The 12,439-nt window shown below is 33.1% G+C and overlaps 2 protein-coding genes across 3 annotated transcripts; one reads left to right on the top strand and one right to left on the bottom strand.

Annotated features, from left to right (window-relative positions):
• The first annotated feature begins 2,710 nt into the window (after window positions 1-2,710).
• LOC108320722 (uncharacterized) lies at window positions 2,711-6,922 on the top strand. Its single transcript, XM_017552239.2, has 7 exons — window positions 2,711-3,159; window positions 4,541-4,714; window positions 4,801-4,893; window positions 4,963-5,031; window positions 5,848-6,054; window positions 6,357-6,482; window positions 6,587-6,922. The coding sequence occupies exons 1-7, from the start codon at window positions 2,935-2,937 to the stop codon at window positions 6,731-6,733; spliced, it is 1,041 nt and encodes a 346-aa protein (XP_017407728.1). The 5' UTR covers window positions 2,711-2,934; the 3' UTR covers window positions 6,734-6,922.
• An 826-nt stretch (window positions 6,923-7,748) lies between these two features.
• LOC108320733 (beta-glucosidase 12) lies at window positions 7,749-11,370 on the bottom strand. 2 transcript variants are annotated; one of them, XM_017552250.2, is made up of 12 exons: window positions 11,304-11,370; window positions 10,890-10,948; window positions 10,729-10,804; window positions 10,342-10,419; window positions 10,166-10,253; window positions 9,829-10,084; window positions 9,610-9,725; window positions 9,030-9,244; window positions 8,896-8,927; window positions 8,336-8,438; window positions 8,170-8,266; window positions 7,749-8,086 (listed from the first exon to the last, which is right to left on the bottom strand). In XM_017552250.2, exons 3-12 carry the CDS (start codon window positions 10,787-10,789, stop codon window positions 7,921-7,923), a joined length of 1,212 nt encoding a protein of 403 aa, XP_017407739.1. In that variant the 5' UTR covers window positions 10,790-10,804; window positions 10,890-10,948; window positions 11,304-11,370; the 3' UTR covers window positions 7,749-7,920. The 2 variants fall into 2 exon arrangements, with proteins under 2 accessions (XP_017407739.1, XP_052734387.1); XM_052878427.1 differs by having other exon boundaries at window positions 9,619-9,725; window positions 11,304-11,352.
• Between the last annotated feature and the right edge of the window lie 1,069 nt (window positions 11,371-12,439).

Below are 12,439 nucleotides of genomic sequence, written 5' to 3'. Positions count from 1 at the left end.
ATGTAGCAATCAAGACTACCTATACTATGGTACTTCACATTAGTTCCTAAAAATGTTGTCAGTAATAGAAGTGGACAAACTATGATACTGAAAAACAGTACACTGGAATCCTAACTTAAATTAGAAAGCTTGTCAGAACATTTATTTCCTTCTTTATATAGTAGATTTGTGTGTGAGACAGCATTCAGCACCAATAAAACAAGAAAAATTTGCCAATAAATATTTCTTAAGATAGGACAAAACATTTTAAAACATCATACAATCAAAGCTCAAAAGCAATAGGACAATGTAAACAAATGTTATAAACTACAAGAATGATTCAATCAATTGCAGAAACTTTTTGTCCATCAACGACTGTTCCATTGAAAATTTTGGCAATCTTGCACCAATGTTATTAATCATTTCAACAGGGTATGATCCAGAATTTAGTGGCTCCATAAACCTTAAAATAATAATAAAAAAAAAGTAATTTGAGTTAGGTCCACTTATCCATTTGACAGATTTTCTCCAAAAAGGAAAATATTTTACCAGTTTGATTTGAATTTGGAATCTCCACTGGGTTTTCCTTTGCTGTGTTTTCATTGTATTATTAATGCTTAGCAGAGGAACACCAAAAATACCCAGCAGAGAATCCTAATTCGATTTGGATTACTGTAAAAGCCTTTTAAGACGAAAATTTCACACTACTATGAGCTATTTTCTAATGTTACATTATTAAGTCTATATTAACAATAAATAATCACTGCATAGTGGAGTTAAAATAAGAAAACAAAATTGAAAAATTACCCGTCATACAAGAAAACAATGGCCCTAAACACAGCATTGATATCTTATTTTGAAGATCAGTCTTTTCCCTAGACGATCTTGTATCAATATTTTCCACATATGTGGTTGTTGAATCCAGTATCTAAGTATAAAATATTTTCATCACCTGTGCTGTTATAAGTAAATTATGTGAGTTATCATAACTTTCACAAGTATACTTATATTGATTTTCTATTATATTTGCTTGTTGTTGTTTGAATATATAATCGGTAATTTCGTGCTCGAACTTTCTACATTGGTAACAAGAGAAATTTGTCCTTCCTTTGAAGTCTTCTCTTCCTCTTCTATGATTGATAGATATAAAATTGTGTTTACCTCTTTCTTAATTAAGTATTCTGAAATTGTTGTTTTTCCATTGTTGATTGAAATTACAACATTCTTTACCTTTAAAATTTATTTCACCTTAGTGACGTGTATTATCTTCAATTTGACTAGATTTTGTTATGTTAGTAAAATTCACCTCGCTTTTCAAGGTCTTTTTATTTACTTTTTTAGTTTTCTCCATAATTCTATTCACATGACTTTGAATGTTACCTTACAATTTTGTAACTATCATGATGTCTGTGTTGTGGGAATCATTATTGTAGTCACTACATAATCAAACTTCATTGGTATGGTGAATAAATTTTTTCTACCACCTTGTTTTTAGGAATAACTTCTCCATATACCTCCATTTATTAGAAAGGTTCTTACATGTGAAAAATGTTGTTCCACAATTTCTAAATCAAACATCTCATATTTTTCATATTCTGGATGCATATATTACAATTTGGATTGTTGAGCTTTCTATACTCCTTTGTACAACAATTTCAAAATATTTTATTCTTCTTTAGTTGTTTTAGCATTTGCTATTTTGTCAAAAATTGGAATAGTATACGTCTTGGTGAATTTATGATAACACCAATTGGTCATTTTTTTGAGTTATATCCTTAGTTTCTTGTTGTAAATATGGTTCAATAAAACTCCAAATAGCGTGAGTTTTTAAATGGATGGACATCAACAATGTCCAATAATTATAATATAGTTTTTCGTCTAATTTAGGATCATACAAGATAAAATTTGATAAAATGATAACTCTCTTATTCCTCAAACACTCAAAGGAAAACTTTCATTAACTCTTTCACGAATTCATGAAACCAATGCTCGATCTAATCAGCTTTGATACTAATTTGATATTAGTGAGACATTTATAAGAAATTCACAAAGAACTCACTCTTTTGTTTGAACTCACTCTTTTGTTTTTTTAAACGCAAACATTATTATTTTTCAAAGCTCATTTACATCATGCACCACCAAACATTTATGAAAGCAAAATGAACAAGCAAACAAACAAAAATAATACAAAATTTTGATAATTCACTTAGGCCTTGTTCTCTCGAGTGGATTTGAGGGGATTTGAGAGGATTTGAAGATAAAATTTTTTATTGTTTATTTGAGTGAATTTGGAGGTAAATGAGAGTGAATTTGGAAGTAAAGTTTGTGAGAATTAGTATAGGATTTTATTGACGTGACAAATTAAAAAAATTTACTTCTAAATTCACTCTCATCTACCTTCAAATTGACTCAAATAAACGACAAATTTTTTTTCTTCAAATCTTCTCAAATCCACTCAAGAGAACAAGGTCTTAGGATCATACACTTTTGATAAGTGTTAAAAAATTCAGGTACAAAGAATTGTGAGCTCATATTTTAATTCTAACCTATAAATTCTCCTTGTGATAGGTAAAGCAAAATTATGATTGGTAATGGAGAAAAAAAAATGAAAAATGAGAGAAATTTTTTAAAAAAATTCGAAAATTTGAAGAAAAAATTAAATCGATTTCCTGAAAGTTTTTTTTTTCCATTTTTATATCAACCAAACTAAGAAGAAAAAAAGTGTTTTCTTTCTTAGTTTCAAACTGAGTGAATGAATTCCACATGCAGAGATGGATCATGTTTTTGTTTCTCAAATTATTCATAGGAAAAAACTTTGACATAATGATGCTCTCTGAAATTGTTCAAAAAAATTTCTCTCTCCTTCTCTCTCTGAAAGAAAGAGATTAAAGACGCAGCTTCTGTAGTCACTGTTGCAGTAAATCTCTTCACTCTCCCGCCATCTCCTACACTTCAATGGATCTCCCCGTCATAGATCTCTCTCCCTGTCTCTCCGGCGAATGGGACCCACACCTCTGTGCCGAGGTCAGCCGCACGCTTAGGGAGACCGGCGCGCTGCTCGTGAAGGATCCTCGCTGCACCGTCCAAGACAACGATCGCTTCATTGACATGATGGAACGCTACTTCTCCAAGCCCCACCACTTCAAACTCCTCCACGAGAGACCCCACTTGCATTACCAGGTAAAGGGTCGTTTTTTTCCCTCTAAAGTTTCTTTCTTTTAATCCAATTTGGAGCCATTGACGTTCTTCCCCTTCTAGGGTGCGTTTTCATTTGAGTAAAGGTATAATGAATAATGCCGTACTGAGAAAATCATCTTAGGCCATGTTTGGTTTGAAGTTTGCAAAGCGCTTCTGTGAATGCACGACAGCGAATTCCAGTACTGAATTGAAGAAGGAAAAAAAAAATGTTGTTTTGAAAAAGCAAGACTGCTTTTGAACTCTTTCAACTTTAATTCGATCATACCAGAAGTCTGGATTTAAGCTTTACTCAATTCTACTAAACAGGCCTTGAAGGTGGTAGATGATGCTTTAGTTTTTTGTGAGAATCAAACATTACACAATGTTTTTCTTGTCAAATATTTCATATCCCCTTTTGGGGCGTGGTGGGGTGGCTTTTTCGTTGGATTGAATCGATTGAGTAAAGGTAGAATAAATAATCTTAATCAGTTGTTGGCATTAGGCGGACCTGCATAACAAATCACGAATATTGGAATATTACCTGATGGCTTTCTTTGTTAACTATCTTGTGTTGAGAAAATCAATTGTTGATATTATATGGATGTGGGCAACGAATCATGAATGTGTTGGAATCGAATATGGTCAAATACTCTTGTTTTCTTTGGAAGAATCAAATCCAATCCCCTTATCGCAGTGCTAAGATCAGAAGTTTCCAATGCTTTAGTCTCCGCTTTTATAAAATTCTTAACATATTCTTTCATTTTGAGAATTATCCTTCTTTTGCGAAGTTCTGTATTTCATTTTTTGTTTTTTGCTTTTTTATCACAATGAGCTGAATGGAACCTCTTTTTATGCAGTTGGGAATGGAGTGGAGATTTTATAAATCTAGTGATTCAAGTTACTAAGATATATGGTTTTGGTGACTAATTTTGAGTTTTCTTCTTTCTTTTATCTATGTAATTTGTGTTGAGTTAGGTTCTTTTCTTCCTGGAATTGGCATGACTTTTTAGAGTTTACATTATTTTAACTCCGTAAATATTATCTGGTAATTGAGGTTTATCGGTGGTGGATGTACTTGTGATTTATCGTTTTGGGTGAGAATTTAATTGTATAATGTCTTTGTGTGGGGCTGTTCTAGATTGTTTTGGCTTGAGGTCCTTTATTCTTGGTGCAAATTGTGGGGATTTTACAAACAATGAAAATGGTAAATACAAGCATCCATTTTGAAACAGAACAAGGACCATCAGTGGTTAGGGCCTGCCTTCTGTTCTGTGGCTTGTGGATCACTTTATGGTAGTTTTTGTGATTCATCCTGGCAATTTTGATGGCAAAATGATCCTTAAGTAATGGTAATGATAAATGGTGCTTCAAATGGCTGCAACAGGTTGGGGTTACACCAGAGAGAGTTGAAGTTCCAAGAAGCTTGGTTGATGAAGAGATGCAAGAAAAACTAAAAGCAATGCCTAAAGAAAACCAGCCTCACACTCCTGTTGGGCCCGATCTCAAATGGCGATACTTTTGGAGGATTGGTCCTCGACCATTAAATACCCGTTTTCAGGTCTTATGCTGTTCAATTCTTGTCTATAAAGAGAAATGACAGATGATACCGTGTTCCTAATCCTAACGATCATCTAAATTATACAGGAACTGAATGCTGAGCCAGTAATACCCGAAGGTTTCCCTGAATGGAAAGAAACTATGGATTCTTGGGGATACAAAATGATAGCAGCAATTGAAGTCAGTCATTATTATTTTTTTTTTCATTTCTTATATGTGGTGATCTAAATGTGTATATTTGTTCCTTAGGTTGTTGCTGAAATGGCAGCTATTGGGTTTGGTCTTCCAAAGGATGCATTCACTTCTCTTATGAAGCTGGTAAGGACATCTATTGCTTCATGGCGATTACTTACCTATAATAAGGCAAAAAAACTTATATGTCATGACGAGCAAACACTTCAAGATAGATTTTAGCACAAAATCAACGCTAGACACAAATTAACAATTTCAGCTCATTGATTTTATTACTAACAGGCATTTCCTTTTGACTCAGTGCATCATCATAAGCATCTTATGTTAGTATTGTCGATTTCTCAACATGAAAGTAAAGGTTCCCCAGTTTCTGTTACAGTTTTTTTGTCTGAGTTGCAACTTTTTTTTTCATTTGATGTACTTACTATAACTTTTTGATAGTTTTTATTGTTTAAAATTATATTTGTATCCAGCAAGACATGCATTTTCTTTGACACCTTCAAAGGGAACTGGATGGCCTACATGTGCAATAGATATATTGCACAAATCTCTTTTGTAAAAAAGGAAAGCACAAGTTCTGTGATAAATTTTCTCAGTCTTAGCTGGTTCAAAAGTATCAGTGCCTTACTTTTCCAGTTTAATAGAATGCTAGTGTTCCCTACACTGGTGCTTTATGCACTGTTCTGCCACTTCTGTTACTTTAATAACAAAAGGAGCATCTTTGTTAACTTAATTTTTCCATGATACAGCCACCAAATGGGCTAAAAATGTCATATCTTTTGTAATAATGCATTTTATTGGCCAATACCCTTTTAGCATTATGAACAAGTAGAATTTAATGGTAAGCTAAACCATATTCTTACTTTCATAGTTCTAGTAATTACAAGTAGAATTGAATGCTAGTGATTGTATAACGTATTTTCTCTCTTTACCATGTACTAGGGCCCACACCTGTTGGCGCCAACCGGTAGTGACCTTCAAAAATATGGCCAGGAGGGAACTGTTTTTGCAGGATATCACTATGACCTTAACTTCCTAACTATTCATGGTAGAAGCAGATTTCCTGGTTTAAACATCTGGTTAAGAAATGGACAAAAAGTTGAAGTAAAGGTTCCAATAGGATGTCTTCTTATTCAGACAGGAAAACAGGTAATTCAAAATTACTAAAATTTGCTGATATTTCATGAGAAGGAAATTAAAGTTTATATTGCAGCTTGAACATGTACTTGATTCCTTGTCCTCTCATATTTCCTGCCTTTCTGATGGAATAACCTTACAAGTTTTCTAATTCTGTCTTTTCTTTTTTTAAAGTGTTCAGTTCAGCAATGTTAGTTGTCTCATGATTTCACTTTCCTTTTGAGATCAAAACTTGACAGTCCTTTATGATAAAATATGATTGACTCTGAATCATATATGTTCTTTTGTATTTTCTTTTTTGGTTTAAAATACAGATAGAATGGTTAACTGGGGGGGATTGCATAGCTGGAATGCATGAGGTTGTTGCTACAAAGAGGACAATTGATGCAATTAATTTAGCACAAGAGCAGAATCGTAGCTTATGGAGAGTCTCTTCAACGGTGAGTGAGGAATGGATGATTATTCTTCAAACTAAGAAAAAAGGAGTTTATAAAATGGACTTGTCAGAGTTATATTGGCTGATAACATTTGTGTGTTCATGTAGTTGTTTGCTCACATAGCATCAGATGCAGTTCTGAAGCCATTGGGACATTTTGCAGAGTTGCCACTTGCAAGCAAATATCCACCTCTGTGTGCAGGAGAGTATGTTGAACAAGAGCTTGCAGTGATCAATCTCAAGGGAAAGAAATGAAAACTTTCATTGTTGAAGATCGTAATCAAAAGTTCAAAACATTTTTCTTAAACTGGATCACATTCATACAGTTTTTCTGGCGCAAGAAACTGAATTGTTGTTTCATTTTTTACCCAAGAAATGGAACAATGTGAGCTTCCAATTGATCACTGATTAATTTTAATACACATGAAACGTTTACATGCCTCAGCATTTTATCTCTTTACAATGATATCATTGTTTTGTTTTTTTATCCGTTCTTTGGATTTTCCAGAGGAAAATAACAATTTTCAAATTAAATTTGGAGAATAAAAGAATATATGCGACTAAAATTTAAGAGAGAAAAAAAACAAGCATAGGTTATACACAAAAATACATTTTTAAAAGATAATTTTACTAAAAAATTACAATTAAAAAAAGATAAAAAAAAATTACTAAAAAGTTCACAGACAGAGTTCAGAATCATCTTTTGCTTTATCAGTAAGTTAAGAATCATGATAATTTACCTTCTTCTCTCATTAAACAGTGATATTAAAATTACAAATTTCAAGTATTTAGTTAATAAAATCCCTAAAAGCAACATAAACATGTAACAAGATCTTGGAAATCCAAATACTGACAATAAACTTCCATCACCAACCATATCCACACCACCACTACCACTGCTATCTTTCATAAACCAAACACATGGCAACAGTATAATTAACATGAATAAAAAAGTTACGTGGATCACACTATCATTGAAACTCCATCCATCATATTGTCTAAGCCGTAGTGGAAAATATGAAACAAAAAAAGACTTAATATTACAAAAGAAAAGGAGGGGTTATTTACACCATACAGATACAATTTTTCCAGTTCCCTTGCAAAAAGGTTTGTGGCTGAGAAATTCATTCCAGGTGCACTGACTTGACAAAATACGAATCAATCTGAAAACAATATTGTAGTGACAGATAACAGTTTGGGGCTTGTTAATAAACATACAACAAGCATTACAAAGCATATCTGTTTCAAATGTTATAAAATACAATCAGAATTCAACAAATAATATCTCTTTAAGAAAAACTTTTGTTAACATCAGAATTAAGATTGTGTGCATGATCATGTGACCTTTGGAGAATTCTTCACTGGATTGTGATTCTGAGATAACAGAGAGGATCACAAACTTGATACAATTGTAAGACTACATTATTACAAGATTGATTCAATCAATGTAGAAACTTTTTGAACCACTGAGCTGATTTCTTAGGATATCTGCTCAATCCATCCTTAAAATCAACATAAATGATTCCAAATCTAACAGAAAAACCATCTGCCCATTCAAAATTGTCCAACAATGACCATGCAAAGTAGCCTTTGACATTGACACCATTTCTGCAAAATGTGTTTGTCTTAGTTTGAGGGAGTAACAAATTTCTTGAACAAATAAAAAGTGGAACACTGCACAAGAAACTCACTCTATGGCACTCTGAACATAAGCAAGATGGTTACTGATGTAGTCTATTCTCATATTGTCCTCAAGTGATTTTGCATTGTCATTCACTTCATCAACTCCTGTGTTCATTCAACAAATGTCTTACTAGTGAAGATGAAAACATGATCTTGTTAGTGGTGAGAACTTACCATTCTCTGTTATGTATATGACTGGATTGTTAAACTTTTCCTTTGTGTAGAGTAAAAGATCCTGAATTCCTCTAGGATAAATGTATAACCAGTTTGAGGCAGCCTGCAAATTTCACACTTTCTTACATAAATTGTTCTTTTTTCAATCTTGAGGATAAGATGTGTTTGCACAATGAAATTGAATCTTTAAAGCGGAAGGTATTCTAACAGTTATCTCATCCCATATTATTGAGAATAATCGAAGTGTGAGTTTAAGTCTCATGTTAGGTAGAAACGATAAAGTTAAACACCACATAAGATAAAAGATCCATAAATCTAGTGTCTTGAGGTTTTGGGTTAAAGATAGTGTCAATTTCTTATATAGATTAAACTCATGTCACATGTATATAATATCTCTCTAATAAAAACTCTTCTAAAGAGGAAGAAAAACATCATTGGTATCAAAATTGATGGTTTGTCAGGGTGACCACTTAGACAGACAATTCTCTCTCTCTCTCTCTCTCTCTGTGTGTGTGTATATATATATATATATATATATATATATATAGGTATGCATTTACCTGTGGACCAATCCGCACTCCATGTCTTGTTGCTGTTGCAAGAAATGAAAATTTTGAGTAAGTAAAAGGATTGTGAAACATATGAAGAATCAAACTGAAACAAAAATATATATATTTCACCTATTGAGTCTTACATGTGAGAAACACACATGAATCTGTGAACATGGTTTGGTTTTCTCTTGTGCAAGGGACATTGGCTGCATAAGCTGCAGTGTAGTAGTTAAGTCCTAAGAAATCAAAGGATCCTTTGGCCATCAACGACTGTTCCATTGAAAATTTTGGCAATCTTTCACCAATGTTATTAACCATTTCAACAGGGTATGATCCAGAATTTAGTGCCTCCATAAACCTTAAAATAATAATAATAAAAAAAGTAATGAGTTAGGTCCACTGATCTATTTGACAGATTTTCTCCAAAAAGGAAAATATTTTACCAGTTTGATTTGAATTTGGATTCTCCACTGGGTTTTCCTTTCCTGTGTTTTCAGTGTATTATTAATGCTTAGCAGAGGAATGCTTGGCAGATAACACCAAAAAAACCCAGCAGAGAATCCTAATTCGATTTGGATCACTGTAAAAGCCTTTTAGAATGAAAATTTCACACTACTGATATATGAGCTATTTTCTAATGTTATATTATTAAGTCTATATTAACAATAAATAATCACTGCATATATGTGGAGTTAAAATAAGAAAACAAAATGGAAAAGTTACCAGTCATACAAGAAAACAATGGCCCTGAATGCAGCATTGATGTCTTCTTTTGACTGGGAAAGTGGCATTATCCATGGAGAGTTCAACGTTATCCCAATTTGTCCTTTTTGAGAAATCTAAGTAAAACATAAGCATCCCAGTTGAATTTATCCCTACCAATTTATCAGAAACTATTTTGTGATTTTAGTTAGTGTCAAAAATAGTTGAAAACATGGTAACCTGGTACTTGTCTCTATAGACTTTGACAGCAGCTGCATGAGCAAGAATCTGGTGGTGAGTAACAAGATAGGGCTCAGTGCTAGAATCACCTTCACTGCAGTTGGAAGGCAACCACTTGGAGCATCTTCCTGGTGCAAATAATCCATTTCCATAACCCTGTGTGGTGAAGGTGACTGGCTCATTTAAAGTGATCCAGTGCTTCACTCTATCACCAAATTCTCTGAAGCATACCTCTGCATAGTCTGCAAAATCCTTCCTGCAGACATATTTTGCACCATTTACTAAGGGAGACCATGTGCATATTTTTTCTCTAAATTTTGTTAAGAAAACTACTCACACAATATTGGGGCTTAGAAATCCACCATATTCATCTTCAAGGGCTTGAGGGAGATCCCAATGAAATAGAGTTACAAAGGGTTGCAGCCCTGTGATTATTGGTTTAAACAAGATTTATGTCAACAGTGAGAAATATCAAACTTGGGCACATGCAAATGAAAAGACTTAATCACAGACCATTTGATAGCAGTTCATTGATAAGATTGTTGTAATATGTGATGCCCTCTCTGTTTGTACCTCCCTTCAGCCTTCCACCTAAACCAAACACATGACAAATATTGAATCACATGTTATCTCAATTTAATGTTGTTTAAAAATGATGTAAACAGAAGAGACATCAAATTTCATACATGTTTTCAGTACTTTTCTCCAATAATCAGACTTGTTTTTAAAGGTAAAACTCTAAGTTTGGCTAGAAAACAACACTTAAGAGCACACAAGGAATTTGATCAAAGTTTTGACCTAAAAAGTATAGTAGTTGATACACAAGTTACCAAAACTAGAAAGCTATTGCATTGAGGATAAAAAGAAAAAGTGAATTGAATATTCCTGCTAAGTTCTCACCAGGTAGAATCCTAGACCATGAGATAGAGAATCTGTATGCATCAAATCCTATGTCCTTCATTATACCTACATCTTCCTGCCAAATTGTTTGCTCAAACATTTTAGAGAAAAAAATGCTTCATTCATCACCACATGCACATGTTGAGGAGACTGAGAAATACCTTGTAACGGTGATAAGAATCAACAACAAGGTCTCCACTACTTTGATCCTTTATCCTATCTGCTAAAAGGTGTCACAGTTAACAAGGTGATGTTAAACCAAGTTAACATGCTCAAGAACTCATTCATCAAAAAAAAAAAAGCCTTACAAGTTAAAAAAGTAAAACCAAAGAAAATTTTGGCAATCTTCCAATAAAACTGGTTAATTTGTCATGGATGAACAAAGAAAGAAAGCTCAGTTTAACAAAAAGGATCATATTTTATAATCTAATGGGGCAAATTTCTTGCAACAGCAAAGAGAAAATTGTGAAGAGTGGTAGTTTACAAAAGTCATGGAGGATTACCAACTTTGGGAAACTCAAAATTAAAGAAAAAGTAGCAAAAGCACAAGAAAGATCATAGATGATGCCATTTACATGGATATTTGTGAGTAAAAGTGTCCCATATACTTGGTCCTCTACCCCCTTCACTTGCTGCACCTTCATACTTGTCACACCATGAAATCAAATAAGACAGAACAAAAAATTTTGAACAATAAAATGTGCTTTATTAGACAAAACAAGAACCTGGTAAGAAGAAGAGGCAACCCCAAATAAGAAATTCACAGGAAAACTGCTACGGTTGAGAGAATTCACTGACTCAACCAGCAGAATAAAGAACACTATGAGGGAACAGCTTGCAGTTCTCATGATCACACTTTCTGTCTTGTAACATAAATTGATTGTGAAATGATTCACCAATTTATAGGTTAGAGCACATCATAGGATGAAACATTTCTTAATAGTAAAAACTACAATTCTTCATCTTTGAAATTCCATATTCTATATCTTGAAATGCTAAGTTGGTAGAAGAAGAAAGCTAACTCATATCTATTTCACTTGGCCTTTTCTCACATTCTTTGTCCTCATTCCTTTTTTTACGTGGAAAAGCTTTGAAAGGCCTAATGTTTTGAAACATTATCTTATCATTGATTTCAGAAGGCATAATGTGCCAAATTTTCACCAAAACCAATCCATGTATGGCCTCTGCATAAATTGCCAAACTGCATCATTGATCATTAATCATACACAACGATCAAAAGAGAAGCACCAAACACCACCATAAAACAAAAATTTTAATATGGTAATGAATTTTCATGAAAACTGTACACTTTGTGTATATGATTCGCTATTTGTTAATTAAATTTTGACAGGTATTCTCTACCTTATATTGCCATTAATGCAAGGATAATGATACTTTGACATTTTGACAACATTTTAACATCATCTACGTGTCATTCTGTGATTAGTCTAAAATTACTCCACAATCAATAATGATAATCATAAACACCAACATTGACCATTCACAGAATGATACGTAGATGGTGTTAAAATGTTGTCAAAGTATCATTATCCTTAATGCAATTTGCTATCTTTATAAAGCTGTTTCTCTTTTTCTTATAGCATGACGTTTGAAATTTGACAAACAGTTAGTATTTGATAAACATTTTCTAAGTCACTTGCCTGGTCAAAACTTTATTCTATTTATATTTAGCTTTTCTTTTTAGTCTGCA

This window comes from Vigna angularis, chromosome 5 (assembly GCF_016808095.1).
Source record: "Vigna angularis cultivar LongXiaoDou No.4 chromosome 5, ASM1680809v1, whole genome shotgun sequence".
Classification (NCBI taxonomy): Eukaryota; Viridiplantae; Streptophyta; class Magnoliopsida; order Fabales; family Fabaceae; genus Vigna; species Vigna angularis.
This window is presented reverse-complemented; position numbering and strand designations above follow the sequence as displayed.

Coding starts and splice junctions, on each gene's coding strand:
- LOC108320722 (XM_017552239.2), top strand. CDS start 2,935: ATGGATCTCCCCGTCATAGATCTCTCTCCCTGTCTCTCCGGCGAATGG. Junction 4,715..4,800: donor CATTAAATACCCGTTTTCAG/GTCTTATGCTGT, acceptor TAAATTATACAG/GAACTGAATGCTGAGCCAGT. Junction 6,483..6,586: donor TATGGAGAGTCTCTTCAACG/GTGAGTGAGGAA, acceptor GTGTTCATGTAG/TTGTTTGCTCACATAGCATC.
- LOC108320733 (XM_017552250.2), bottom strand. CDS start 10,789: ATGAAGGACATAGGATTTGATGCATACAGATTCTCTATCTCATGGTCT. Junction 10,254..10,341: donor CAATGAACTGCTATCAAATG/GTCTGTGATTAA, acceptor CAATAATCACAG/GGCTGCAACCCTTTGTAACT. Junction 9,245..9,609: donor ATTGTTTTCTTGTATGACTG/GTAACTTTTCCA, acceptor TATTATTTTAAG/GTTTATGGAGGCACTAAATT.